Raw genomic sequence first — 14,814 nt, forward strand, 5'->3', positions numbered from 1 at the left:
GGGTGACAAAACCTCGTATCTCAATTTTTTGAGATTTTGATTTTTTTGCATAATTTTGTACCTAATGGCCTACGACACCACCTGATAAATCCTTCTCGGTCTTTTCACGAATTCCACACAAACACCCTTAAACTAAACTTTGTAACTTTAACCCCCTTTGAAGCTGCACTGACAAAACCTCGTAACATAAGATACGTAATTCCTTTTCCTCGTAACTCACACACGGCCTATCAGTACCGAAGTTAGTGTATTCAAATCCTCGTAACTTATTCAATCAAATCCTCGTAACTTATTCAATCAAATCCTCGTAACTCATTCAGATTTGAAAGTAAGAACTCGTATCTCAATTTGAATACAAACTAAAAACTTGTATCTCAATGTAGATAAACGCAAAAACCTTGTAACCACTTTCAAATATAAAAACAATTATTTTACTGTATTTCAACAATGACATTAAAAATTGTATAAATATTCCAGTTTTAAAAAGAAAGGACGGTGTCACAGCACTAAATTTGTTGAGACAGGAAAGTTTTTTCGCTCTCCTGAAAATTCATGATTTTTGAGATACGAGGTTTTGTCACCCCACCAACGATATGTGCTCTCCCCCCCCCCCCCCCCCCCCCCCCTCCCCTGCTTATTCACTGGCTGGTTGAGTCGTTGCGAATTTTTTCCTCAAAAACTGGACCAAAAACAACAAAAAATTGCTCTCATTTTCCAAAGAGCATCAAACATAATGTTCAATTGTCGAAAACCAATTGAATATATGTTAAGTATTGGCTGAGACATGACCATCTGAATAAATATATGTCCTATGGGATTTTAGTGTTGTATTGCTCTGGTTTCTTATGTTATGAACCAGAGCACTATAGCACTGAGTTCCCATAGGACATATATTTATTCAGATGGTCATATCTCAGCCAAAATAAAAAATGAAGAAAAATTTGAGAAATTCTAAAAATAGATTTTTGATGACGTCACACTTCACCACTCTATGCAGGTATAGTTTCTGGCCCTCGTTTGTGATTGTTCAGAATAGAGACTTTTAGATTTGCGTGGACTGATACGTGTGACGTCCATTCACGGCAGTGCATTAACAGGACGTCGATCGTAGCATAGACCTATTGTCTTTGTGCGTATCTAAAAGTCCCTAATGTTAGGAGTGACTGGAACCAGTGACCTCTTGTAACCCAAACAAGAATTTTTTCTCATTCGTTTACCATTGTTCAAGATCTTGTACACAATTTGCAACTTTCTCAAAAATATCTAGCATACATGTACTTGTCTCGATCATGCACTAAGCAGTGATATAAATTGATCACTATATACAATTTTTTGTTGGTGAAGCAATGTGTGTTTCAAATACCTCGTCTGTTTGTCACGTACAGTGACCAGCGCAGTGAGAGTTAACAAAGTCTCTGAAAATTGAAATTTGTCAAGAATTTTTAGGACATACATGTAAATGTTTATGGCCCAGGCAAACCGTGAATCGCCATATGGTGTACCCCATGTTTGTGATTATTTTTCATATTTGTATCTCTATTTATATGTTGACATTTTTCCTCAGCCTGAATACCATTCACGATGGCAAAGAGGGCGCGAACAGAAGAGATGACTGAACCCCCGAGTGATGACACACCAAGTAAAAGGTACAGATATGTTTAGCTGCACTTTAGCATATGTGCACTGTGCACTGTGTTTATTAAGGCCCCCCCCCCCCAAAAAAAAAAAGTTCTTTGGTTGTCCTAGATTGCTTTTCTGGAGTAGGGGCGGGTGGGCAGATTTTTTTTTTGTCTGCGGCAATGCGAGACCTCGTGCTTGAGTCATGAGATTGGTCAGCGCATTCTGCCTTGGAGCCTCTATGGGTGGTACCAGCACCACATCATCATCCACTCTGCCACGGCCACAGGAATCCTGTAGCGTTGAGATTGACTCATCCAAGCCGATGTCATTACTCGGCGCACTTACATGTACAGGTGTTCTCCCCTACTTTAACACTTATAATTTTTAGCTCATCTTTCTCCAGGAGATTCTGAATATTTGAATTGTACAAATCTGAAATTGTTGCATGTGTGGCAATTAACACGGCAACTCGGTTGAATAAAATGCAAGTACTGAGCTTGCAATGGGCAGACACTGTATAAAGTCGGCGTTTTGGTTGTGTTGCAGAACAAACAAGCATTGCGTTGAAGTGCAAGTTTGGTTAAAAGTAGACGTGAAAATGTTAGTAAACCAAATTTTCTTGTGCTGAATGCAGCAAACATGGTTTAAAATAATGTTTAACTTAATGTTTATGATGTTGTTGTGAAATAATTTTGGAAGATACCAAACGTACATTGTAAGTGGTTTTTAATTATTTTATCACGCCACTTTTTTAGTATGAATATAACATTCATTGTGTGTGCACTACTATTTTAGGGAAATTATAGGGAATAATTTAAATGACAAACAACCCTCCAAGATACACCAACCCCTTTAATGGAACACTCAAAACAGGAACAATTATATAGGCCCTACAATTGAACATTTTTGAAAGGTAAAATATTAATAATAATAATAATAATATTGGATTCTTACATGTATATAGCCCACATATTGACCTTGCAAGGTCCTCAAGGCGCTCCAACATTACCCGGCTATGATAGGCTGCCGATTTCGACGCTCACAGCATTTTAAGGCATTTTATTCATACCGGTACCGATTTAACACCTAGGTAGAGAGTGGCAAATGTAGATCAGTGTCTTGCCAAAGGACATTAGTGCCATGGCGGAACTCGAACCGCGGACCTTGTAACCTATCGTAACACTTGTGATCGACAGTCTGGCGACGTATCCACTCATCCACGACTTCTCTACATAACTTTTTCCTCCTTTCAATTTTTGTCAAAGCTTTAGTATGTAAACGTGCAATTACTTTTTTTCAATATCACTTTAATAACGAACATGCATGATTATTAAAACAATATTCAAATTTTCCTTCAACACACTATACCACTAGAAAAAGATGCATGAACATGTACATACTTTCCATTAATTGATGTTATACTATGTTTGTACGTTAACATCCACACATTCACACAGAGTTCCTCAAGAACATGAGTCACAAAGCTACTTCCTGGCTACAAGCCTTTCTCTCTACCTGCATGATAACATCCACTATTCCATCAAAATGGAAGACCGCTAAAGTTATTGCCATTCTGAAGCCCAAGAAGCCTGCAGTCGAACCCAAGAGCTACCGTCCAATCAGTCTGCTATCACACATCTACAAGCTACTTGAAAGGCTGCTACTTGCCAGAATCGTTGACACTGTCGAAGAGAAGCTACCTACTACACAGGCAGGTTTCAGGAAAGGTAAATCAACCACCGACCAAGTAGTCAGGCTTGTAAACGACATAGAGACGGCCTTCCAGAAGAAGCAGAAGTTTGGTGCAGTTCTTGTTGACCTTACTGCGGCATTTGACACAGTATGGCACCGTGGCCTATACCTCAAGACCGTGCAGACCATTCCAGATGTAAGAATCGTGAAATTCATCATGCTGCTTGTACAAGACCGGTCATTTGTCCTCGAAACATCAAACGGCGAATGCAGTAGGAAGAGGAAACTCCGCGATGGTGTGCCGCAAGGCTCTGTCCTCGCTCCGATACTTTTCAACATCTATGTCTCTGATATGCCCAAGGGGGAATGCATGCAGTATTCCTACGCAGACGACACCGCACTGGGGTTCAACAACCCCTCCTTCGAAGCAATCGAAACATCACTGGAGAAGGACCTGAAAATGCTAGCCGAGTTCTTCAACAGATGGCATCTCAAGATAAGCATACCAAAGACTGTATCCTCCGTCTTCCACCTGGCTAACCGATGCGCCAACCGAGAGCTGAATATCTCACTAGATGGGTCTAGGCTGAACTTCGTCTCAACACCGAAGTACTGAGGTGTCACTCTTGACCGAAGCCTCACCTTCCACGAGCATGCCAAAGCCACAGCTCAAAAGACCCAAGCCAGAGTGTCTCTCCTAAAGAAGCTTGCAGGGACCGGATGGGGAGCTAATTTCACCACCCTTCGCACCTCCACTCTAGCTCTTGCCTTCTCCACTGCCGAGTATGCTGCACCTGCATGGAGCCACAGCACCCATGTACACAAGGTTGATGTTGTCCTCAATGATGCTATGAGACTAATCAGCGGAACACTCACTGCAACACCAGTCAGCAACCTGCCAATATTATCTGGCATACCACCAGCTCAGCTCAGACGAGATGCGCAGTATGCTAAGCTTGCCCAAGAGCATGACAGAGATAAATGCCTTGTTCCTGCCCCCTCTGCCTTTGAAGGACAGCGTCTCCCTAGAAGACACTTTGCAACACAGGCTGCTGAGCTGCGGCCTGAGAACCCCCCCCCCCCCCCTCCACCTTAGCCACTTGGATAACAAAACGCTGGTCAGACCAGTGGAATTCGTCCACTACCAACCTGAAGGAGTTCATCCCAAAGCCCTGTGCAAAACCAAGTGGCAGCGACCTCCCAAGAAAAGCCTGGGTCAACCTAAACCGTATCAGAACTGGAGTTGGCCGCACACAATATTTCCTACATAAAATTAGTTTTTTGTGTTGCGAAAATATATTTTTTCCCTATTTTTTCCCTATTTTTTCCCTATTTTCTGGAAATTCAGACTATTTTTTTTCTATTTCCTTCAAGAAAATAGGAAAAAAATAGGGCTATTTTTTTTCTATTTTTAAGTAAAAACTATTTTTTCCCTATTTTTTTAACTTTTATTTTTTGTCAGACTATTTTTTTCCTATTTCCTTAAAGAAAATAGGGAAAAAATAGGGCTATTTTTTTCCTATTTTTAAGTACAAACTATTTTTTCCCTATTTTGTTTCAACTATATTTTTTTTCAGACTATTTTTTCCTATTTCCTATAAGAAAACAGGAAAAAAATAGTCCTATTTTTTTCCTATTTTCAAGCACAAACTATTTTTTTTCACCTTCAACTTTTGTGGACTATTTTATTCCTATTTTTTTTTTTAAATAGGAAAAAAATAGTTATATTTTTTCCTATTTTCGAGTACCAAACTATTTTTTCACCTTCATCTTTTTCCAGACTATTTTTTACCTATTTTCTCCAAAAAAATATGGAAAAAATAGGACTATTTTTTCCCTATTTTTTCATCTTAATCTTTTTCAGACTATTTTTTCCCTATTTTTTCACCTTAATCTTTTTCAGACTATTTTTTCCCTATTTTTTCACCTTTATCTTTTTCAGACTTCTTTTTACCTATTTGCGAGTACTATTTTCTTCCTATTTTTTGCACTTACATTTTTTATGACATGATACAAATTTGTAAACTATGTTTTGTCTATTTTCTAAACTTGCATATTTCATTGTTTATGACTGTCATCCTATTAAAAAAGCCCGCTTCTCCTGCCATTATCTCTGTTGTTCATTTTGCGACTTATTGGTGGTTTTTAGCTGTGGGGTCACATATTGAATAGTGCAATGAGCTCAAAGATAACCATAAATAAACAATGTGTAAAAAGAAAATGTACGAAATTTCAATTTTGTTCCTTTATTAATATTCTTGATTTTATTTACAAAAATATAGTAGTGACTAGTGCACTCAAAGATAACCATACATAAACCATGTGTAAAAAGAAAATGTACACATAGAAATTTCAACAACAAAAATTCTCCTTTATTAAAAGAAAAAAAAGCATTCGATCGAGATATTCCCGTTCTATGTGTGAGTAAAGTTTCAACGTAGAGGACAGTACGCAAGTACCCGTAGCGTTATTTGAAAATTACCCGTTATTTTTTTGTCCCCACTGGCACAGCTGTGCGCATCGGACTTTTACTGATTTTCGTTCATCAAACGTCTCCAAATCATACCAAAATGTCTTCTAGCAATTATTCTAGCGATGAAATTTCATCAAGAGATAGTGACTCCTCATACTCCGATACCTCCTTATCCCATTTTAGTTATTCTTCCCAAGAAAATGAGCCCGACAAATTTTCAAAATATTACTAGTCCCACTCGTAGAGAAACGAGTTTGTTGTCGAATGACGGATCATCGACGAGCGGAACTGGCCCCAGAAAACAGCTGAAAAGGTACGTTTATTTCTGAAACTTACTTATATTATGATATATATATTTTTATTGTGTCTGTTGTTGAATATAATGCTACTTCATAGACATAGTAGGCTTATAGAATGTTATTTTACGTATCAATATTCCCATGTACTGCTGAGTGAAGTGTAGTGAATCCCCAAGTGCAGTACGTAGTGTCTGTTAGTGAATGAGTGAATGTAAACAAACGTGATTACAATAAATTCACGAGGAAATTTCAGATTTTTTACCATTACTACGTCTGTCAATTATATTGCCTTGCATGATATAATGTTTTGATGTGGTTTTAGGCTAAATTGTATCTCAAATTATTTTTCTAGGAATCAGAAAACACAACCTGCTAAAGCACCACGCAAGAAGAAGAGCAAGTCTTCCAAGTCCGAGAGTGTGTCTGCACGTCTGCGAGGTATGTCCTTACTAAGTAGAAATCTAAATCTATTGTTGATAATTTGTTTGGGTATATTTATTTCATGTTTGTTAGTTAAGATCTGACATCAAAATATTAGAGTAGTTTACCTCATCATTATGCTAGAACAATAATTTGCAGGTGGCACAAGTTCTACCTAGATCTACATTATTTTTCTCTTTCCTTTTAATTTTTTTCTTCAAAAAATTGTTTCTTTACTATTTTCTTTTCTGTGTTTTATGTTTTATTTTATGTATGTTCACCCGATATATCTAAGAATAAAATAACTCTAATTAATTGCCTACCTGAGTGGTTTACATTTCATGCACCTTGACAGCTCTTTGATGACTCCGTTGTTTCACCATCCGTTCGTCGTCAGCCTGGCATCTTTTTTGCTATCATACTTTTGTACACACATGTTCTGTGCCTTTGAATTTTTCATTATGAAATACATAAATACTTGTACTAAGTATTAATTGCATGTTCATAAATGTACCAATGCATGATTATTCTAACCCCTAACTCACATTTCATTTATATCTTTACAGGTCCATTGAAACTAATCAAGCTACAATGTACATGTAACGTACAACCACCATTTGATTAGATGCCTGTGAACAGCAAGACCAACATCTGTATCCTTTACATTAGTATTTGTTTCCATTTTATTATGTAATTCTTATGTCTAATCATTGAGATTCATAGGCAAGTACAACATGTGTGTGTACACAATGAGTGCCTGCATATTGTGAAGATAAAGGACCATAAGACCATTACTTATGATACATGGTAATGATGGTATACTATTTGAAAATAGTAGCATGTAAGTCTGTCATTTTCTTGTTTATATATATCTCAATGACATGACATGTCATTGATTTTGTAGTAAGTGTTTCTAGATTATGATGATTGTATTAAGATTTTGACAGTTCAATTGAGATTGAGAAAATTATGTAACATGTCAACTGTACTATAAAGCATGCATGCATTGTTAAAAAATCTGTTTTATGATTTATTTTATTTTGTTATCTTTGTAAAAAACGAGAAAAAATTATTATTTGTCATGATTTTCTTGACGTTTTAAAATGTTATTACATTATTAAGAGCACTTTGTAATATTAAATTGTAATAAAAGAGACAGAAAACAACACTCTCATGTCCAGAATACTGCTTTATTTGGTTACTAGTGAGGGAGAGAGCTTGTGATCGCCTGGCATATCCGCATCGGCTCAGTAATAGTCCTGAAACTCACCTGAATACTTTATTTGAACAAAAAAAGAAAGCTACATTCTAGGTGGATGATATTTGTTTTAAGGCGGAGGCATATAGGAGACGCAGTCGCCTTTGTCTTCTTTTTTTTTTAGAGTATAATCATAGCAAACCATGAATAACTCTATTACTACAACATGTACACTACAGTACTTAACCAAAGATTGTAAATATCAGTTAAGTTCTTTTATTTATTTGCTTATATGAACAGACATACTATACTAAACTCATGTCATTGTGTTTACCTCTCGAAAATAAAGTACATGTATTTTATTTGACACATTCCCTTTTATTCTTTTTGTTTGTTACAGTCCACTGCCATTATAACGAGGTGCTCGGGACCAAGCCAATTTCCTTGTTAAAATGAATTCATGTTATACTCAAGTTACTGAACACATTGGTTTGTTTAAAATTGGGATTGATGAGAATTGCCTGATAATAAAATCTTGGTGTATCCATGTTTGTTATAATAGGAGTGGACTGTATAACATTTTCCATATACCCATTGACTATTTTAAATGTTCTACTGAATGGATTGGACTGAAAGGATGAAGTGAATTTGGCAAACTGAGTAGGTGCATTGATGCAGAGAAAAGAGCTGTAGGAGTAGGGTGACTATTCTACAGTGGAAACTTTTGACAATGAGGTCATGTGCAACCAAGAAATCTTAACCCCCAAAAGCTGGTAAATTACCTTGTCATTTCAGGTATAACTGATCTCTTTATATCAAGTTTGCACTGTATGATTTAGTTGAATGTACAGAGTCATTGACTGGATGTGTGAGATGGTAGTGCTTGAGAAATCCATGAAAGTAAAGGATGAGTGATCCCCCCCCCCCCCCCTTATTTCCTCACTATTTTTTTCCTATCTTCTTACTATTTTCCCCTATTTTCTTACTATTTTTTTCCTATTTTCTTACTATTTTTTTCCTATTTCCTTACTATTTTTTCCTATTTTCTTACTATTTTCTTACTTTTTTCTTACTATTTTTTTCCTATTTTCTTACTATTTTTTTCCTATTTTCTTACTATTTTTCCCTATTTTCTTACTATTTTCTTACTATTTTTTTTCCTATTTTCTCACTATTTTTTTCCTATTTCCTCACTATTTTTCACTGTTCACTAAGCACCTAGTTATCACTATTTTTTTACTATTTTCTTCACTTTTTTCTACACTATTTTTTCCTATTTATTTCCTATTTTCACGTCTGAAAAATAGGAAAAAAAAAAGGAAAAAAATAGAAAAAATTGTTTCAAACCTATTTTTTTCCTATTTCCAAAACTATTTTTTCCCTATTTTTTCCTTTTAAAAAAATAGGGAAAAAATAGAAAAAAAATATATTTTCGGGACTATTTTTTCCCTGTTTTTCCCCTATTTTTTTCCTATTTTTTTAAGACTGGGGGAATCATCACCAAACTGCGCCTGTGGAGAGATCCAAACTATGGATCATGTCATTGATGATTGTCCGATCTACAAATCCCCCCACGGCGCTTCCGGACTTCGTGAGCTCGATGCCCGGTGGGGTCACTCAATGTGACTTCCGGACCGCATGACCGTTACCAAAATCGCGGAAAAAGGGGTCAATTTCAAGCAATGTCCGCGGACAAAATATTCCTCGAAATAAAGAAAATAGGGGTGCACAGGTGTCCTCGAAATTGATAAATAGGGGTCAGGAAAAGGGAAAAGAGAAAACCGGGAAGGGAAAAGAGAAAACCAGGGAGAAAAAGTCTCGGAGCCGAGTCTTGTCCTTGAAATATGGTAAAATAGGGGTAAATTTGCGAAAGTGTCCTTACAATCTTATAAATAGGGGTATTCCAAAGTACGATTTTGTCCTTGTTTTGACGTAAAAAAGGGGGTTAAATTTCACAAAATGTCCTTGAAATTGACCGCAAAAGGGGGTTATATGCATTTGTGGTAACGGTCATGCGGTCAGGAAGTCACATTGAGTGACCCCACCGGGGCTCGATGATGAGACGATCTGTTGGCTCAATAAGGATCTTCCTATCTAGATGATGTACTCCCTGATATTCTTTGCACGAATGAACGTACGACGTTTACTTAATGTGCATGCGGGATAGGGTTTTTATATTAATATACAGGTACTAGCAGGACCCGCGGAAATCCGCGGGATTCTAGAGGGGGGCGGGGGTGTAAATAGATATATAGAGACTGTCTAAATTAAAACCACCAAGAACTTTATTTGCCATTCAGGCCATTACAAAATAAACATGTTTAGCGTCCCCGCCCGCTTCCTTTTTGGGGGCCGCCTCCAATTTTTTTTTTTTGAAATTTTTTGAATTTTTTTTTTTTTTTTTTTAGGGGCCGCCTCCTATTTTTTTTTTTTTGATTTTTTTTTTTTTTTGGAAAGAAAAAAAACATGAAAAGCACTGCTAAAATGTACATGTATTTCTGATTAAAAAAAAAAAAAAAAAAAAATCTTGGCCGCTGTCTTGAAAAATAGCCTGAATGTCAGGGAAAATGTACGGAGCGGCCATTTTGAAAGAAAAAAAAAAAAAAAAGGGCCTCCTCCCATTTTTCTAAAAAACAGGACGCTATAAGCATGTTTTTTTTTTAATTTGGCCTTATATTAAATTAAAAAAACAATCCAACTGTACCGGTAGTTATTCTTTAAGCCACTGGAACTGCGTAGAGTTCTGTAGAGTGGCGTACCGGCTACGCAGAAATTAGGCTGCGTATTAATGGGAAAAAAGTCCCTGCGTAGGTTATGCGTAGGCTGGCGTACGGGTTTGCTTATGGTTGCTTACTGTGTTGAAAGCTTTTACTGCTTTGTCAATCTGGCGTAGGGTAGCGTACTGTTGCGTAGGCATGTAGCGTAGTGTTGCGTAAAAAGACGTACTTTCTGCGTCAAGTTTCTATGCCTAAAGTACGCGAAAAAAATTAAACATGTTGGAATTGTTTTCGTTCATCTTGCGTACCCCTTTCCGTCCCTCAGCATATAGTAACGTAGGCCAGCGTAGGTGGTACGCAACACTACGCAACTCTAGGTATTGACCCACGCCAATTAGTGACCTGCAGGTGTCACAAATAAAGTATTAAAAAAATGTCATCTGACCCTAATTAAACGCCTAAAACCCCCAAGCTTTCGGGGGTTTATGGCCCCTTGAAACCCGTGGACCCCACGCCTATATTATATATACACTCAACTCAGGACCCGCGGAAATCCGCGGAATTCTAGAGGGGGGCGCAGGCAAAAAATTAAGTTTTTCATTTCGGGGGCTACTTTTTCAACTTTCGGGGGCTCTTTTTTCCGGGGCTACTTTTTCATTAATTCATAAAAGGATAGGCCTACACTTTGTTGAGATTTGTTTAGTAGGCTAAGGTTTGAGGCTTCCTACATCCTACTTAATAATAAAAAAAACATTTTTCTAGTTCAATAACTAAGTTTTCATGCATTGATTTGATGCAAGAACTGTAACATAATAATAGACCCTAGATTGTGATTATTTCTGACCATGAATTTCGATAATCATTTTTCAAAGTAAAATTTTCATAAGAAAATCCGACAGTCGTTTAAAAACGTAGACATTAGTAAGTCTACTTTTACTAATTCTAAGCTCAGGTTTCGTAAATCTATTCACGAAACTATATTGAAATCGCGGCAATAATGATGCAAACCAACAGATAACAATTTCAAAGTGTCAAATCTCTTCGACTCGAGCTCAGCTGAGCTGAACTCACACACACTTCAGCGTAACTCCAGCAAGCTCGAACACCGGCGCCGCAGGCGTCGGACGCCTGCGGTGCCCGGTGCCGGTGTTGGAGCTTCCCGAGCAGCGCATGGTTGAATGAAAGCAGCTTACGACTGAAATGTCAGTCCATTGGTTTTCTTGTGAACACTTTCCTTTAGAAAATGATAATCAAAATTGAGTATACATGGCCGTAATAATCACAAAATAAGCTTTGATTTCATACCTCCATTCACGAAAACTATATCAAAATCGCGGCAATCATGATGGAAATAGGTCTCTAAGTTTGGACGTCGACGGGTAGCCCCGTTCATCTCTTGTGCAGCTACTACATGCAAAGCACGTCCTAGCTACAACAAAGCACATCCTATATCTATAGAAAGATACCTAACACGGGGTAAGTCATACCCATTCAGCGTGCATTTAATACGCAACTTAATGTGAGTGGATAGTCATCGGTCGTGTGTCTACGGATGTTATGTTGAATATCCATGAGGTATCTCTGTCGTCACGCATATCATGCATTATGCATGTCGCGTCTGTTTTCGCCCTGGACGTCGACACGGAGGAGGACCTCGGGCGGAGTATAGCCAATTCGCTAGAGTAGACTCTCCCGCGGACGACGGCACCGGGCACGGGTACCCCGAGGGGAGGGTTCAGGAGGAGATAGCTGCACCAACTTGGGTCGGCGATCTCATTAAAAAACAATAGAATACAAAGGCCGGCGGAGACGTCGCGCCCCCCGCGGAGCCTTAGTGATATCTTTACCTGGGTGGAGAGTGGCAAATGTGAATAAAGGACTTGGGGGAGGGGGGGGGATACAAAAAAAATCTGAAGAGCAGGCACACAAAATAAAGGAAAGAACACTCGAGTTACCCCATTCTCTTCAAAATTTTGAAGGGGGACATTTGTGGGTGGTTGTGTACTTAAGGTATTCCACTTTGACTTAACAACCCCCCTCTCTCTCCTCTCTTTTTAACCCCCTGTTTCCTTTGTTTTCCCTTTTCTTTTCCTTTCTTTCCTCTCCTTCCTTTTTTTCTTTTTCCCAACGGCAGCGCAATTTTACCGACAATATCCTGACGGGGGGGTGCTGTCGCACCCCCACACCACTTCTTTAGCGACGCCCCTGTTGGGAGTCCAGATTCCTAATATCAAACGGGCATTAGACAAAAATGGGGCTGGAGGTAGAAAAAAAAGTAATGTTAACGTGCTGATGCTTCAGAACTGGGCAGAGATAATCAAACCATCCAAGCAACTTCCAATTCTTAGAGCTGCTTTCAAAAAGGCGGGCTTACTAGAGCTGGAAGAAACATGTTTCACAAGCAGCTGCAGTGACTTTTGCTGATGTTGTTGCTGTTGCAATTTAACTATGTCATGCAAAACGACACGGTATAGAAACAGTCCGTTGCCATATAATATCTAGTCAGATTGTTAAACGCTCACAGTACTGAATAATTACCAGTTTCACCTTCGACGATCGCATTGTTCTCCACTACTTTCACTCTCTCAATACCCCTTCTTTCTCCTCTCTGTCATTGTTGTGCTGGGGAGCAGGGAGACCCTCTTCATGGCTTTCTTGTTCTCTAGCTCTCTGTCTTGTTACTCTCACTCCTTGTCTCCCCCCCCCCCCCCCCCCCCCCTCTCTCTCTATTTCTCTGATATAACTTCCTAAATAAAAGGGTGACATGTGAATACATGTTTGAATAATGTCACTATAGAATTTTACTTTTTTAAAACTAAATCAGACTTAATTGTACAAAATCCTGTTTGACTTTTTAACATTTCCCAAGATGATGCGCATTATATCGAATATTACAATGGCAACCTTTTACCCATGTTTTTATGCGAAACTTATCTTATTTGTATGCAATATTCTACATGTATCTTTTACTAAATTGGCCCAAATACAAAATGTTCTGCATTTTACCTACAATGTATAATTGGTATTAATCATTGTAGCATCTATTTGATTTTATAATTCCTGGATTTGGTTTCTGTTGTTGTCTCTGTCTCTGTTTCTGTTATTGAAGAAAACACCATAACCATACCGTACCCATCTGTCTATGCATTTTCCAACTAAAACATTTAATTCTTTCGAATATCAAAAATGTATTACTATTCATATATTGTATAAGTTCAATATATAATTTTATTGCAAATATGGTAATACAATTCAGATTTCTGTATATGTACCAAGCAATTTGCCAAGGTCGTTGAAGCACAATTATATATCATATGTACAAAATAATTCCAATTTAACTACCATAATGCTACCATTGCATAATGTTTTACGTGTAATTTTACTTTGTCACTGATGTATACTTTGTAAAAGAAACTGCAATTCGGCTCTCGGGCCGCGAATGTTTTTTAATGAAATAAACCATTTAAAATAAATAAAATACATTTAATCAACACAGCTTTCTTTCCTACCTATACATATTCTAAATACAGAATGAGCTCAGTGGCCAATGTTGATTTTGACGACATCTTGAAGGAGATAGCCAAGGCCCTACACAGAGATTCAGACATCGATGATCTCGGAAAAGCCTTGGGATTTGGGCCCGGAGAAATCGGTCGCAAGACTGCACAAAACGAAAAGCAAGGAGGGAACTATATGGGAACATTGGATTTGCTCAGGATGTGGCGAAATGGACAAACACCTACGACTGAAAAGGCGGCATTGAGGTCGGCACTAGTAAACGCTCGATTTGATAACCTGGCAGACCAATATCTAAGCACTCCCGTACCCGGTAAGAGATGCTTTGTATACAATGGTTCAACGATGCATTTCATTCAGAAAAAAAGAGAATCCAAATTACAATAAAAAATAACATTTGTTCACTACTCAAAAGTTTCAAAGCAGATCATGGACATGATAGTGGGGCGGCATAATGTCAAATTTAAGCCCAATTGTGCATATTGTGATAAATTCACCAACTTTGTCACACAGGTAGTCCAACATTTTTTAAGCAAAACTCGAATTTGGACCTTGGGGGCCCGCTGTGCATATTTTTCAAAATGACTCGTTCAGGTTACCTTTTCCGTGTATGCCTTGTCCAAGATTAAAATATTTCAGCAAATCTGAGTTAGTGACATTTCTTGTATGTCAAAAATCATTATTTTCAATTACCAACCAAGAACGTCATGATAATTTGAATAAATCATATTTACTCAGAATAATGATTCTTTGTTTGTACTGAATGAAAAGTAAACGAGTGTAGTGTTGTCAGGGCTGGTAGTAGTTTTTAAAAAAATCAACAACACAAAAATATCAAATTTTCGTTACGATTCACAATATTAAACGCTGTTAGAAGAT

The 14,814-nt window shown here is 37.8% G+C and overlaps 2 protein-coding genes across 2 annotated transcripts in view; both read left to right on the plus strand.

The window, feature by feature from the left end:
• The window catches only part of LOC100888582 (NACHT, LRR and PYD domains-containing protein 3), a 29,764-nt gene that overhangs the window by 10,695 nt on the left and 4,255 nt on the right, over positions 1-14,814 (plus strand). Inside the window, exons 2-3 of the mRNA XM_030978893.1 lie at positions 1,565-1,646; positions 13,950-14,248. Of these exons, the coding sequence (XP_030834753.1) occupies positions 1,582-1,646; positions 13,950-14,248 (364 nt within the window). The 5' untranslated portion in view covers positions 1,565-1,581. The remainder of the gene's footprint in view (positions 1-1,564; positions 1,647-13,949; positions 14,249-14,814) is intronic.
• LOC115921191 lies at positions 5,874-7,536 on the plus strand. Its single transcript, XM_030978417.1, has 3 exons — positions 5,874-6,098; positions 6,437-6,522; positions 7,071-7,536. The coding sequence occupies exons 1-3, from the start codon at positions 5,908-5,910 to the stop codon at positions 7,127-7,129; spliced, it is 336 nt and encodes a 111-aa protein (XP_030834277.1). The 5' UTR covers positions 5,874-5,907; the 3' UTR covers positions 7,130-7,536.

The sequence above is a fragment of the Strongylocentrotus purpuratus genome, unplaced genomic scaffold (assembly GCF_000002235.5).
Source record: "Strongylocentrotus purpuratus isolate Spur 01 unplaced genomic scaffold, Spur_5.0 spur5_scaffold_1, whole genome shotgun sequence".
In the NCBI taxonomy this organism is placed as follows: Eukaryota; Metazoa; Echinodermata; class Echinoidea; order Camarodonta; family Strongylocentrotidae; genus Strongylocentrotus; species Strongylocentrotus purpuratus.

What these genes read in the sequence shown, in the direction of transcription:
- LOC115921191 (XM_030978417.1), top strand. Translation starts at nt 5,908, where the DNA reads ATGAAATTTCATCAAGAGATAGTGACTCCTCATACTCCGATACCTCCT. An exon ending in CCCAGAAAACAGCTGAAAAG is followed by an intron (nt 6,099 to 6,436) that starts GTACGTTTATTT and finishes TTATTTTTCTAG; the next exon opens with GAATCAGAAAACACAACCTG. An exon ending in TGTGTCTGCACGTCTGCGAG is followed by an intron (nt 6,523 to 7,070) that starts GTATGTCCTTAC and finishes ATATCTTTACAG; the next exon opens with GTCCATTGAAACTAATCAAG.